The 16,236-nt window shown below is 38.3% G+C and overlaps 1 protein-coding gene across 6 annotated transcripts in view; it reads right to left on the reverse strand.

The window, feature by feature from the left end:
* Window positions 1-16,236, reverse strand: part of PRUNE2 (prune homolog 2 with BCH domain) — a 145,926-nt gene that overhangs the window by 13,725 nt on the left and 115,965 nt on the right. For all 6 annotated transcript variants that reach the window (XM_069777258.1, XM_069777259.1, XM_069777256.1 and 3 more), the window contains 4 exons: window positions 14,633-14,712; window positions 13,468-13,668; window positions 8,468-8,644; window positions 3,201-3,303 (listed from right to left, as the gene is read on the reverse strand). In XM_069777258.1, coding sequence (XP_069633359.1) covers window positions 3,201-3,303; window positions 8,468-8,644; window positions 13,468-13,668; window positions 14,633-14,712 — 561 coding nt within the window. The remainder of the gene's footprint in view (window positions 1-3,200; window positions 3,304-8,467; window positions 8,645-13,467; window positions 13,669-14,632; window positions 14,713-16,236) is intronic.

Consider the following 16,236-nt stretch of genomic DNA (forward strand, 5'->3'; position numbering starts at 1 on the left):
TACAAACACTGTGAATCTCAAGGCTAATAAAGCTTGTCCATCAACCTGCCTTCTGATGGGACAGAGCACTCCATGGCATCACTTCATTTTGTGAGCAAACCATTCCAAACACTCATTAAATTCCTCTGCTCAGCAATGGTAATTCAGACAGAACAGTGCTCTTGGGGCCAAACTCACCCTACTCAGAAGAGCACAGTACTCAGTCAAAAGGAAGGATAGCTTTAAATTCTTGTCCAGGGCTATAAATGCAGATGCTCCACTCAGTAGTCCCTGCCTCACTTGAGAGTTGTTCATCACAGGAATGTTCAAACTGTTCTCCCTACTATCCAGCCCCAAGGCATGTCTATGTAAAACTACAGCGAAAAATCATGAGTCACACCTTAAAAACCTGAATGCCTCAGTGTCCTCACTACAAAAGACAGCTCTATCCCTGAGCATAATGGCCCCTTTCACAGGTGTATGGGAATGACTCACAGTCTAATCTGACCCTTAAATTCCTTAAGAAGCAGTTTCTTTAAAAGAATAGTAGGAAATCTAGTTCTCATAAAGAGAGTGATATTTTACCTGGGCATAAAGTAAGCAGCCATTAACTGACCAGTTCCATGCATTTGATAAATCCCATCTAAATCACTACTCACTCAATGCTTTTCACTGCTCTCTCACCTTGCAGTTGTGCATTCCCTGCTTTTCCCTGACATTTGTAAAGGCTCATGTCTAACAGTGAAACATCAAAGTGAGGGATTGTGTGGATGTTCTGATGCAAAAAGCTTAATTAAACTGAATCTACTGACTATTTGGCAAGTTATGAAATTAGGCCTTCCCATAGGGCACAACATCTGGTGCTTTAAAGGCATTTAGACACTGAAACATGCAGAAAAGTGTGTACAAGTACTTCTCAAAACACTACAAGGCTGTCAGTTATAGAAAGAGAGACAGTCTGAAAAATGTCTATATTTCCCTCGGTGCAAAGGGAATTGTAAGTGTTATGAATAATCAGTTATAGGAAGAACACTTATGCATACTTCTGATTAGGAATAAGAGTATTATGACAAAAAGGAATCTCTGCTAGTTTTTTAGTCAGATCTCACTTATCTCATGTACTTTCACTCAACAGCTCTTATTCACTGTGGGTAGAATTAGATCATTTTGATCGTTAGATCATTTCAGGGATGCTGAGCTCTCCTGGAAACCTTACCTAACTGGTAATTTCTTATTATCTGGTAATAATGTTAATTTCTTTATTATTTTAAAAGATGGACAGAATTTTTCTCATTGACTAGAACAATTCACTCACTCTGAAAGCAAAGTGCTGGTTTTGATTTTCAAACTGTAGTATTTCAAGTTGTGAAATTTCTTTTTAAAAACTTTTAATCTCTAGACTGTATCAGGCAGGCATAAATGAAACAGCAGAATTTTCTGTGTGGTTCTGCATCATCTAGAAGAAATGCTATAAATGATGCCGTCTCAAGAGTTTTGGCTCAAACCCAACTCTTCAAAGACAGTTTTACGGGATTAGTCAAGGTAAAAAATAGGGAGCAAGGTAATTGGGAATGTGAATGGAATCAGAAGGGCAAGTAACTGCAAAACTCAGGAACAATCGAAGGCAGTTGTTAAACAGAAACTAGAGGTGGCTTATGCACTACAAGTGCACAATTATCTATCAGAAACATGCTGTATAAAAAATGAGAAGAGATTTAGTGATTTGCAGATGTCTCTAGACCCCTATATAATGCAACAGTAAAGAATTCACAAATATTTAAATCTATCGGTTATTGGATATGTTGTAAACTGTCACACTCCCTCTACTTCAATGCAATTAACAGGCCTACAACTGAAAGAAAGGGGCGCTGACTTTCCCTTTTCTTGTTGTCTTACAGAGAACTAACTGTCTATAAGCCTTAAAATAAGGTGAAGGTTCATAGCCAGCCTGAACTCTCTCTTACACTACTACCTCAGAAAAAGACAGTGAGCTGTAAAATTGACTTTAGCAATATCCTCAAGTGATATGGAAAAGTCTCTTAAGGCTTGAAAAGGCTTTCTCTGCAAAATCCATTTACCACCACCTCCATCTATGAACAAGGGTCTTGGGTGAAGTCAAAGAACATCTATTTAATGTCAGTTGTGGTTACTCTCAGCTGTGTTCCCTAGTTAAAACCACTGTAGTAATTCCTCCCCTCTAAATCACTGGGCATTGTGTAAATCAGTTACTGTAGATGACACGGGGGTCTTAGCAGCCCTACCAGACAAATGCTAGCCATTGGTCTGACTTGGAACTAAAGCACTCAATCTCATTTTTCACAAGTAGACACAATCTTGAAGGCACTGCCTGTCACTACGTGGATCTTCAAGGACTGGAGGTTTAAGGAGACTGGGTCTGTGCTCTTGGGGCCCTGTAAGATGCAAATGGTGAAGGCCAGGCCTCTGCTGGCTTTAGAAATGACTTACTGGGTTTTAGCATAGAAAACACTGGAATTGTTGATTTTTTAACAGCTGTAAGTGGACGTAGCTGGAGGCACTTCAGAGGAATGCTGCCTTCACAATTTTTGGCTGCCAAACCAAGTTGCTATTAGGAGTAATTTTCCTGTGATAAATTTGGGTTCAAGTGGCCACATTTGTGTCCTGCCCCACTTGCCCCTGACACTTATAACTGAACCTGAAGCAGCTGGAGTCAGGTAGAATACTTGAGCTGTTTGTGTCAGCAACTGTCATTTTTCCTGTATTTTTTAAAAAAGTGTCACAAAATGGTCCTTTGACTCCTAAACACAGCCACAACATATAGTAAAAACATGGTAAACAGTGATACATCATGATAGTATATAATAAACAACAAACAGTGAAAAACAGTGTGGTAACTTAAGTCCCTGCTGATTGTTCTCATCAAGGGCTGAAAATCACTAGTGAAACAATGCAATGATTGTAGGCCCAAGAAGCTGAATGTACTGCATTCCTTGACATCTAGGGAGATACTACAGTCAGATTTGGTCCTGACAAATATGCCTTAATTTGAGAGTGTGAGTAGGTAAAGAATACCAAAATAATACTCCACTGAGTAGTTTATCTAAAACTGCTATTTTCCTTGTCATTCAGATCACTACCCTTCTGATGACCAAAACTACCTCTTAAAGACAGGTTATCTCTCACTACATAATTATGACTACTAACTCAGAAGAGTCTTGTCACATTGCTCACATATCACTCACAGGAAAAGATTTTCCATGACATAGTTGTAATCAGTTCGACTGCTGTCTGGCAAGAAGCATGCCGCAAACACAATGATAGCATTCAGACCATCTCCATAGTATCCTGTGGAAAAAATGAAAAGGTATTTTTATCTTTGTCAAAGGCTTTTAACAAGATAAATTTAAAAAGAAAACTCAAAGTTCTGGAAGAGAGCTACTATGTCTACTGCTGAAGAAGACTGAAAATGTACGACCTATCATCAAGTGACAAGGAAGGAGGATAGTCAGTTATGTGGAATTCCTGAAAAACACACTCAGCACGCTATTAGTAAACTTCTTATACAGACCAGCAAAAAACCACTGCAAGTAATGTAATCTTACCTGAACTCCTGGTTCATTGCATCTCTACGGCAATCATGTGCTCAATGCTCAACTTAGACTGAAGAATAAGGGGCTGAAGAAAATATCCTACATTTGTTATCCTGCATCTTTTGAATAACATTTCACAAAGTCTCTCATTTGGCTTGTGCAGCTCCAATGGCCTCAGGATATTACAATTATGGCTGTACCCCACTATACCTTAAAAGCTCCTGGTGATCAGTCAAATCCTTTGCTGCAACTTTTGTATAAAATACTTTCTTACCTTGGACACTCCAGTAGTCCAACACTGGCATTCTCTGCCACCACTCCCTGATGATAGCTGTAAACTCTCAAAGCTGCAGCATTACCATTCTGGAGTCCAGGACAGTTGCTTGTTACCCAAAAGAATTTTTTTTTTTTTTTTTCATGACGGATTAGTGTTGGTTAATCTTCTCCACAACCCTCTACAGCTGCTATGTATTTCTATTATTAAAAATAAGTAAAAAATACTCCTGCATTTCAGTTTAAAGTTTTGTTTAAAAGATACGTGCAACCAGGAGGCATTTTATACAGATGCTGGAGAAATGGTTGCAGGTAGATAGCACTAATGATGCACAGAGATAGAAGCTGAGTATACTTAGAGAATGACCTGAAAGCCTTTCAAAAGAGGCTAGAAGAAACTAACTGTGAGGGAGAGGTGATAATGTTTGTGAAGAAAACCCTGAATCTCCCTCGGAGATTGGAACACATTCCTGACAAAATTAAAGGATAATATCGGCACCTATAGAACACTTTCATAAGGAGATTTTAAGAATTTTACAGTGCTTTTTGGATACTAGAAAGCAGTGTCCAAACCTAACTCAAATGCTTGTAGAAATTCTTGCATTGTAGTCAGCCAAGCAAAGCAAAATTCTCTATGGAAAGACAGAGAGAATACACAATCCACATGTGCTAACCAGGGAAGAGGAGAAAACAAACTAGTCTCTCACTTTCTCACTCAACACCTAAGCTGAGTCTCAGTTAGCTGAAATAAGGTGAATATGTTTATGTCAAGGAAGTAATTTCTTACATGGCTTTGTAGAGCTCTTCAGAGAACCCAGAATCCCTGACAAAATGGGTGCTTCAAGGCACTTGCCCATGAAGTCTTCCATGCCAAGGAGAACGACAGCTGATTAATCTCAACACTATCCCAGTCATCAGGACATGCACAGAGGTGCCTTCCGTTTAGGGCTCTCAGCTGTTCCTTAAAGGACAGAAAAACACCACTGCTTCTCTGGTTACAAAGAGGAGCAGAAGAAGGAAAGTCTCTGAGAGAAAAATGTGCCTGTCAGAAGTAAGTCTCCTGCCTCAAGCCATATTGTTTCAAATCAAGGCTTTGCAAAGCAACCTGCTGAAGGATTACGTTGGACTTCTTTTTGAATTTGGTTTGGTAGGTTTGACTAAATATAATGCATTGGATAAGATGATAATACATACTGTATTGGTTACTGATGGTAACACTAACATTGAGTTGAGAATGCTAGCTAGCCTAGACCTCATCCACTGAAGAGTCATTTGGACGCTGCAGGAAGCTTTCTGTCCTTAGCCTTAACTCCACCCTTCCATGATCTTGGCATCTCTTGCCTTCTCAGCACTGTGAAGTAGCTATTTTTCTGGCTCCCAGAGGTCAAAGGGCAGCTAATATACAGCTGGGCTTCCAGAGCTAGAGAAGCCACTGTACAATGGCAGCCCAGCATATGTCCACTGTCTTCTCCAGGCCCCCAGTGCAGTGTTGCTCTCCATCCTGTTGGAGGACATGGAAAGGCAGAAGAGCTCAGGATTAGGGTTTGAGTTCAAGCCAAAGGGCAATGTGGATATAATCACTTTAAAATATGTGACATGGCATGGTGTGTCATAGCTCCAGCTCATGTTAGCATCCAGTAAACATGAACAGTGTATCTATAGATATAGATATGGGTGATTGACTTTGGTGTCCCAGTGAAGATGTCAAGGTCAAATTCAAAGAGTAGCATTGCATTCTCTACCAAAGATGTACACAGGGAGGGGAAAGAAACTCCAGTCCTGTTTTCAGCACCTTTACCTTTTAAGAGTTTGACATGAAGGAATATACCAGCCTTCTCAAAAGAAACAAAAGAACTCCACCTCCCACACTTATCATGTAATACTACTCTCTGTTATGTTTCCATATTCTTAATGGACCTACATTCTTTCAAAGAGACATTACTCATTTCACCTATCCCATCCTAGCTGAACCCTCAGCTAAATCATTACGGAATAAAGCAGTATTTTTTTCCCCTCAGCTTTACAAATGGGGAGGAGAATTCCTTCCTTCCATAAATTTAACAATCCTTAAAAGACTTTCAGGACAATTTATATCAAGCTGCCATAAAGCAATATGTCCAGCTGGCTCAGGAGTTTGGCAGCAAAAGCACGTTGTGGCAGGTGTGCCCACTAAACTACACAGCAAAATTTGCAGTTCACGTAAAGCAAAAGGATTATGTGCAGATGCCACCTAACAGCTCACAGAAGAAAAAACAGATAAATCTAAGCCACTTTTTCTTACACATGCTTGTAGACAAGGGATGTTTACTTAAGGGAGAAGTTTTTTTTAATTTATCACTAGAAGCCATTTGCCCAAATTCTCAGTCAGCCTATGCAAAGACACAGATTGCTAAGAAATTTCTCCATCAACATATGTGGAAGGCAATCTCACACCTAGACTTCCAAGTCTACTCTCCCCTTTCCTATTTTGTGGCTACCATCTAGATTCTGCATTTGGTGTTATCTGTCACTTGGCAGGGAGGAATGTTCAGTAGGTTACTGAATCATCAAGAGATGCTTGACCTGACTTTCAATTAAGTAATTTTAGCCAGAATCTGTTTTTAATTTTGAGGTAAAAGGAAAGATTCCTGGCCCTCTAAAGCACTCCAAAGATACTAAAGTATTGCCAAAGGGAACATCATATAGAATAGGTCTAGCCACCATAATGTAGAAACTGTTCAAGCTGTCCAAAGTTTTCCCACGATCCATGCATCTAAATGATTTTGTTTCCACATCTTCAGTCTGCCATTTCATAAACACCGAATTTAATCCAGTCCTTAACCGCTTTGATATGGCTAGATTTCAGGCACAATTTCCAATCTGGCCAGTGGTGGGCTGAAACTTGTTACATCTCACACCGTTACTTTTCCAATGGCTGTTACTGACCAGCACCCATTCAAAAGTAATGGAAATGTAATATTCTTTATCTTAGATTTGTGTGATCTAACAAACCAAGATGTCAGATATATAAAATTTGAATCCTGATTATCTCACACTGTGAGCGGAGCTGAATGATCTAGACTCCCATCAATAACTGTGCATTATTATGTACCTCATAGTTGCCACCAGAGTTGTCGGCCGCTGGAACTAGTCCTTGTTCAACAGTCAAGCAGTGCTCAATTAAGAGCTACTTCTCCACCCACTAAAATGGACTGGTATTTGTATTTCATAAAAGCTGGTATAAATGTATACATCAGCATCTAGTAGGAACTGTACATGACAGTTTTCACCATAAATGTACCTAGACCAGTTTACAGCATACAAAAAGCATATAAACAAACACCATTGGCAAGGCCTCAAAATATTTTATGTTTGTTTCCTAAATTATGCCATCTGTGTCTGTTTGCTAAACTGTGTCTGAGGTGTCATCACATTCATAAATCTTTGATGGTGGTGTTATAGTGGGAAAATGCTTGGAGGTTTAAACATCTTTATTAATTCCAACTAAACCTTCTGCACACTGGCCACTGTGAACATCTGTAGGCTAGCATTTAGCTGCTTTAATGTAAATGTGCAAATTTGAGTACCATGTCCTCAGGTGATATATTTATTACCATACATTTATTTATGTCACTTTTACCAGATAGAGATTCAACACTGAAAGTATACTAGAAATGATGGTTTACCTTTAAACGATGTTATGGATCAGCAACAGTGTGACAGAAGCATCCTCATATAAACTCACAAATCTTACCTCTGAGATGCTAAGTTATCTGCCTCAGTTTTTGCAGGAATAGAACAACTCATCCTTACTTCATACCTTACTTAACAGCTGGCAAACAGAGTCCCCCAAACACATATAGAACCCAAAGATAATCTAAACCAGACACCAAGGAAAAGGCCCTTAGAAAGCTTTGTTTCCTTTTCTCCCTTCAGTACCTATAGTAATATTTATCCATTTTAATTAACTTATACAGAAGTGTGCTAGTAACACCAGAACTACACATTCTCTGAGGAGGTTAGGGAGCAGATGAGCAAAGGAGACAATATAGCAAGCACATGAGGTCATTTTCCTACTTTAAATGTTTTCTTTGATATGCTATTTGATAATTATTAACAAATTATGTGAAAAAAATGTAAAGCAGTTCCTGCTGAAATGCTACCTGCTGGTAACTATAACCGACAGGAAAAAGGAGCTTAGGCAGACAAATGGAAGCTCCAGGAAAAACTGTATTTTTTTTTCTTTTGCCACTCTACTTGTTTAGATCTGTGCACACACATATATCATTCAGCAAATCACAGAGCACTGTACTTCCTCCTGCAAAAGTTTTTGCCAAAATCCATGGAATAAAGTTTTCAAATTTTTTTTTTCTGTAGGACAAAAGCTTTTTCCCTTACTCTTAGACAGTTTTAGCCTACAATGACCAGATTGTTGCTAACACATGTATGTCAGTTTACTTGTTGTTCCTGAAATTCCCTTGTATTTAAAACACTCATTAGTCATTGCCACACTGAATAGAAAGCCAAGTTCATTTCAGCCATGGCTGAAAAATAAACTCTCTCTCCCCTTGCCAGTATGATAACTGAACTAAACCAGAAATAGATCAAGCTCAATAAAGCATGAATTTTTTACATCAATCTAAAAAATGTGTTCAGGGGTTTCCTACCTCCATGTGAAATGACCTTTTTGTAAGGTTCAATAACTTTCATATCAATTCTTTGTTCTTGTTCTCCAATAACCACTGTTCTCCACAACCTGTTGTCCTCTCGCTCTTCTTCAGCGGTGTACTCAGGAATTGATTCAGACTCCTCCTGGGAAGCATTCTTAGTAGCAGTCTGCTCTTCTGAAAAATAAAATCGTATATATTACAACTTCCTATAAAATATCTAAATATTTTCTCTGTTACATACATTTGAAATGGGTGACTGAAACCAACTGGATTTTTACAGCACTATACTGAATCTGCACTGGTATAAATAAGAGCAGAATTTGATAATCTAACAGTCAGTAAATGAGAAGTTTCCGTTTTTAAAAACTTTTCATTGTTATGAACTTAAAAAGGACAGCAGCAATTATCACTATGCAGAATACTGCCAGGGGATTTTTGCATCCAGTTAGTAAAACTGATCAGCTGCTTGCTAGAGGTACTGCACTGTAGGTCTTTAAAAATCTTTGTGTTGCAGGTATGAGAACTATACTGAAAAGCAAAATAGGGAACTAAAAGTGAACACAGTGATGCTTCTTGTCTAGAGAAGAATTACCACAGAACTACAGCTTCTCAGCTTTCTCCCAGTTTGTCTCCAATCTCTTTGGATCTGGTACCAGCAAATATGAAGAATGCCCATCTTCCTCTGGTTCAGTCATGAGGTAATGCTGATTCCTCATATAAGCACAGTATTCGCCTCCCCCAGGGCCTTTCAGTTGAGGGTAAATACCAGTACCCTCCCAGATGTGAAGTACAGAGCAGCCAGGCAATCTGGCCTGTTCATACCAGCACCCGTGAAAGTACAGGTATATGTAGTCCACAGACACAATGATCACAATAAATAAACTGCATGGCTGACAAGAGACTATGAAGACTCACAGCACAGCCTTTCTGCTGGATACGCTTAGTTTCAGAAGAGCTGTGAAGTAATTAACAAAATCTACATTTCCATTGCACATTGAGAAGATGGCTCTTAACAAAAAATTTAACTGCATTCCAGTTTTTCAAACTCAATGGCTGATTATAGAGAAAGTGACATGAAAAGTGATTCTGTCCACAGCTGGAAAAATTTCATTTCCTTCTTTAGTTATTCTTAAAACATACTGTTTTTTCAGTGGGAAAAAGAATCCCTCTTTTGTACTATTATTCTTGCTGAAGCACCTTTGCCTTGTGGCTGTGTGCACATTATTAATTTATCTTCACAGTAAAGATTCTATACATTTTATGCATTACACATTTAAAGTAAACAAAATCTACTGTTCTTTTAAAAATATTATTCTGGCTCTGCAGTCATAAGGAAGAGCAGGCTTGGATCATATAAGTCAATAAGCGACGTAACAGTAAATAAAGGTATAGTGAGATACATAATGACACACATGTGTGTACATAAAAAGCTGATCAGATATCTTACTTGAAAATACCAAAAAAATCTATTAAAGTTAAGAATAAACTAAAAGAAGTGATTTCAATTGACAAGAAGAAGTAAAGAACACAATGATTCACAGAAATCCTCAAACATTTCTATGTATTAGTTTATCTTTGGATGCCTCTTTGATTAATATAATCATAGAATCACAGAATCATTTAGGTTGGAAAAGACCTCTAAAATCAAGTCCAACCATTAATCTAACACTGCCAAGTCCACCACTAAACCATGTCCCTAAGCACCACATCTACACGCCTTATAAATACCTCCAGAGATGATCACTCAACCACTTCCCTGGGCAGCCTGTTCCCATGCTTGACAACCCTTTTGGTGAAGACATTTTTCTTAATATCCAATCTAAACATCTCCTGGCACAACTTGAGGCCGTTTCTTCTCATCCTACTGCTTGTTACTTGGGAGAAGAGACCAGCACCCACCTCGCTACAACCTCCTTTCAGGCAGTTGTAGAGAGCGATAAGGTCTCCCCTCAGCCTCCTTTTCTGCAGACTAAAGAACCCCAGTTCCCTCAGCCACTCCTCATAAGACTTGTTCTCTAGACCCTTCACCAGCTTCGTTGCCCTTCTCTGGACACGCTCCAGCACCTCAATGTCTTTCCTGTAGTGAGGGGCCCAAAACTGAACACAGTACTCGAGGTGCGGCCTCGTCAGTGCCAAGTGCTTCTTGAACTACTCACATGAATGGAAGTACATGATCCTTAAAACACCAGTTTATCCTAAGAATTAAATCAGTTATCTTTATAAAATCAGGAACAAGATAGTATACTGTGTATATACCACATATATCTACACACATAGAACCTACGGGCACGTACACATACATGTACTGACTACTAATTTGTAAAACTGATTTGTGCATTAAAACCTATCAGTAATTCTACCAAATTTGTTAGGAATATCAAGTTCCTCAATACACAAAAAACCCCTCCGAACTTTTAAAAAAAATATATATTAGGTTAAGCACACATTTGTTGTTACACAAGTCTTACAAGTAAGTCTTACAAGTAAGTCTTACAAGTAAGACTAATTAAGTCCGAATTTCTACTGCCACCTGTCTTTTATTTTCTGTCCCTAATACAAAGTATTATTAGGGAATAATACAAGCAGAAGGTCTCCCTCTCTGAGGTAGATTCTCCCACGTGCAACAAAAGCTCAGTCTATCACTAATTCTTTTCTTTACCTAATTCCTGCCTACTGGAATCTTGCAAGAAAGCAGTAATATTTCACCTCCTAACTATTTCACTGCCTAACCAGCCAATGAGTTAAAAACATATTCAAGTTAAATTGTATTAATAGTGGAAACAGGGGTGGAAGACCAAGAAATACATACAGATGCACATATAATGTGACCACATAAGCCTTTTTTCCTTAAGGAAAAAAATTTGCAGTGCTAGTTTAAGACATGTACTCTAGTATTTCCGCTCTCATCCATTTTCTTGCACATTGCAGTTTTGATGATTCTTCTTCATCATTCTTTTAAACAAGTAGGTTTCAGTATTTCTTGTATTACAGAGCTATCAGTTTTCCAGCGATAAGGTGGACCCCTGAATCATGACAACAGTCTTGCTCTTCTCAGTTGCCTTTTATAGTTCAAATGGACCTTCAGCAGTCTGAGCGTGACAAGCTAAAAATCACTGCTCTCTACAGTCTCAACAGCTACATCTTCTCAGTATTTACTTCCCTGTGTTTGGCACGACAGTCTAGAAACGCCAATCTGTGGGAGATTATGAGTGCTGCTAACACCAGAGCACATAGTGGTTAACAGTAGAGTGACAGAAATACAAAGACAACAAAGGCTATTTACCATGCAGAGAAACCATTCTGCACTAGTTCTTATGACTATACTCCTAGCTATCAGAATCATGTAATATACCACCTACTTATTTTATTGCGGGCTTATTTTAGTAAAATGTGATTTTTTGCCTTTTCTATTCTCTGTTCCTGGCTTATCTAAGTGGAGGACATTTTGTCAGTTAAGTATGCCTAAAAATCAAACTACACGACTGTAAAAATGTCAACAAAAACACAAGCACCATGACTTATTCTTCACTTAGGAGTTCAGGGAAACCCATCCAACTTTAGCAATTGAACAAATCATCACATATAGAAAGCAGCAAAAAAAGCTGGGGAGAAATGCTTGCCATAAATACAACTGCCACCAAAATCACTGGAGTTGGTTTTATTTACTTGAGGTCTTAAAGGCAAAATCTGTTCCACTGCAGACAGAGATTTTTGCTCTCACACAGTGGTCACAACAGTCTGAGACTGCAAGTACACGCTGCTCTGGTGTGAGTGCGTGTGTGAGTGTGTGTTGGTTTTAACCTTTGTTACAAAATATTCTAACCATCAAGCAACTCATCACTATGCTCTGCATCTACCCATAAGGAAATTGGCTTTCTAATGAGAAGTGACATTAGAAATGCTTATGCATGATTGAGTACACAGTAATGCTTCTTTGGCAATATCACTTAAACTGATGCAACTGTTCTTGTATGCTCAAAACAGCATACAATTTTTAAATTATAGTGACGTCACTAGCAATAGAGAATTTAAATGCAAGGGAAAATTCAGTTTAAATTGATCCATTTTTAAAGTTTCTTTCTGTTGTAGATTGTAAAATGGTCACACTCATTTTCTCTCAAATAGCTTATGATCTTTATGTATTTACATAAGTGAATACAGTTCTTATACGGTCCCTACAGTACTAGCAAGGAATGAGTGTTAACACCCTATTTCATCATGAGGGTAAGTAAAGTAAGACAGTGCAAATCACTTTTACACCACGTGAGAGAAAATCATTAATACGCGAAGGAAGAGTGAAGTACCCATTGCACACTTCAGGGTGTATCTATACTGTACAACTAGTCCTGCTGAGAAAGCACATTTGAATTGGTGGAATGAGGAATTCTGCTGCTCCATCACCTGAACTAGTTTTATCATGCCATACACACACGTTCCACATCTCAGCTTTCCAACGATACATGAGAATAAAAAAAGAGCTTTCTCACTAACAGAAGATCTCCCTCACCATGCTGTGTCTACTTCATTTATACACTGCTCTTTGGTGCAGCTTGTCAGCCAACACATTTTGCACAAGGTTATATCCCTAAGTACTACTGATGTAACTAATCTAGAGCTGGCCAGAGCTGCACGAAGGTGCAGTTAGCTGTAGTGTTGCCTACAACAGAGAGCAACTGCTTTCTGTTTCTTGAACAACTCTTTTCAGACAAGTCCTACGGTACTGGACAAAGACAGGATTCTGAATTTTATTCTCCCTAGGTAGCTCTTCTTATTTTATTTAATGAGCTGTACTATGTCTTTCTGCACTCTGCATAAGTAGAAATGTATTACTTTACACAGGGGAAGAAAGGTTAAAAAAAAGCAGACGGTAAAAATATCCGGACATCTAGCATTAACTCTCAAATGCTTTAACCCTATTTACAGCCTGATGGACTGATCATGTAAGCAGTAAAGAAAGAAACAGAGATGAACTCTACATTTACAATCTAGAACATTACCTTGCCCACTGTATTCAAAAGAGTCTGCTTCATCAGGAGTGTCAAGGTCATCTACATTGATATCAATTTCATCTGGTGTATCCAAATTATCATCAGAAAGTACAGACCCTTCGCTCTGGTCCAAAGAGAGATTGATATTTGGAGCAGTGAGCTTTATCCTTCTGGGATGGGAACCGTTAAGGTCAAGAGAATTGGGAGGTTCTGAAAAAGGAGGAGGAAAAAAAGAACTTTATCTCCTCTGCATACTATTAATCTCCTAGATACTTAAGAATCCCCTTCAAACACACTGGGAGAGATCAATTTTAGTAACCTTTTAGTTACTAAAATTTTACAATTTAGTTACTAAAAGTTTTACAATTTTAGTAACACCAAGTCATTTGAGTCCACCTAACATAAACCACAAATATCACCATTAATGTCTAAAGAAATAAAACAAGTATCTACAGGAATGGCAGATGTAGCTGGGAGCTCTTAAATGATGCAAAATCCAGATTCACTTTTTTGCAATCATGAGATGAAAACCAAGCCTTGGACATGCTCTGACCCACAACATTTAAGAATTTAAAGAGCAATATACAAATCATTTGAGTTATGAACAAAAGCACTGCTGAATCCTGGAAAAATTCATAGGAGTTAAAATGCCCTGTAAATATTTGTTTTCTTATGCACTTGGTGCTATTCAAATGGTACCGATCTGCAAGTACCTATATCTTTCGTTTTAACTATACAATATCTTATTCAATACAGTAACAGAAATAAAACCACCTCTGAGACTCATAATCAGACTTAAATAAGTCTTCACAAAGACAAAATCTAGGTATGGCTTTGCCCCTTGTCACTGCATTGTGTGTCACATTTCAAGCTGTTCTGTCTGAAGTATTCTAATGCTTAGTTCACTTAGACAGTAGTCAAATATAAGATAAATAATAGAGACTACTTAAACTTCACAAGGGCTAAACGAGTGATGACAACAACACACAAGAGAAAATGGCACACTACAATTATAATTTCTCAAGTGAAGAAGAAAATTGACTAAATAAAGCCAACTTAACACTTTTTAACACTGAACTGATTCTTTACCAGCACAGAAACATCCTTCTCGCTGCAAAATTAAATGCCAAGGGAATAAGATATAATTAAGAAAATGACTAAGAGCTTCTCTTACCGGGCCTCATCTCTGCAGAACTGGGGCTTAGTACACCCTCAGCAAAGGGGATGTCCATCGCCACATCCTCTTGTACCAACCTGAGAGGTAAAATACAAAGCAAAATCTTAAAGATATGCACAGGTTGACCTTACTATCAATACAGCTCATCTGATCTCATATGGAACTGAAATTTTCCTCAACACAGCTAGTTCAGAAGTCTGATAACACACTGATATAAGTGAGAAATGAACACAGCTGTTTTAATTCTACTGTGCTGTTCTTACCCCTTATTTATGCACACAGCTGTAGAGCCTTTGGAGACTACAGGTCACACATAGCCACTCTTACTTGGATCAAGACATAGCACTGAATAGGCTGGCAAACAGCAATGTTTCTCATTTTATACAAATGAAGTTGGTCTTTTGTCACTCAGCAAACCAGACACATCATTGCAAGGAGCTTCAGCTGCTCTTTGCAAATTGCATGCTACAATTTAGAGTTCCATAACACTATTTTCATTGCTGTACATACAGTTACTGTATAGCAAAAATGAGATCATGAGTGGGTTTTGCGATTCTTTTGATATCATTTGTACTTTAGAGCAATTCTGACCCAAATCAATCATTCTGTAATACTGAAACAGTTGAAGTCCTGCACTGAAAAAGCACAAAAGTGAGAACCAAACTACACCACAGATTTCCAAAGACTAAAATGTTGCAAAATATCCTACCTAGACTCCATTTTTAGGAAGGTACTAAGAAATTACATTTAACATAGCTACGTAAGACAAGTAAAAGGCATTAAGTGGTGAAAATAGTAACAAAGGTATTTGAATGTTTAAAGCAAATTGACTTGAGCTGTTTTCATGTCTATTTTCTATTCAAGAATTTTACAAAATGCTTGCTGGGAGGATGGTTCAACTGCAGATAGGAAACAACATTTTACATTTTCAGGACACTCTTGACAGCTTTCAAACTATTTGCACTAAAAATGTGTGACCCAAAAAAAGCTTCATTTATTTTATCAAAATAATTATAGCATTTTTTTCTATATTCCTGTTCCAAACTCTTTATTTTTCAAAAATAGTTTGGGGTTTTTTTCCACAAAAGCTGAAGAACAGACAATTTTTACACTTTGATTGAAAGAGCTGTGATGAGATCAAAGTAGGTACTTTTCCCTGCCACAGCATCAGCTAGCTCTGTTCTGAATGATTCAGCTGAACGGGTCTGAATGGCTTGGCTTGTCACTCCTGCAGTTTCTTCCTACCCGCACTTTCCCCTTAAGGGCTACCCTCATTATTTTACTGTGTGCAGACAAGAGTCTTCTGGCCAGACATTGCGTCAGAGTATGAGCATATTTTCTGTGATTTCTTGTTAATTTCATATAGATTGTATATAAATGTGTACATGTAGGCCTGCATACAAGTGAGCCAAAGGCTTCACTGTGCTTCAAGTTGTGAAAGATCTTTACCTCAAGCCCCATACCATCAAATTCCCAGTACAGACAGGCCAACTAGTGAACTCTCATCTCACTTTTCCCGTGAGGCCATAGAAAATACAGACAATATAAAGCTAGAGTCAAACATGTTTGTGCTGCTCAACTCATGACCAGGCCTTGTCTCT

This window comes from Haliaeetus albicilla, chromosome Z (genome assembly GCF_947461875.1).
Source record: "Haliaeetus albicilla chromosome Z, bHalAlb1.1, whole genome shotgun sequence".
Taxonomy (NCBI): Eukaryota; Metazoa; Chordata; class Aves; order Accipitriformes; family Accipitridae; genus Haliaeetus; species Haliaeetus albicilla.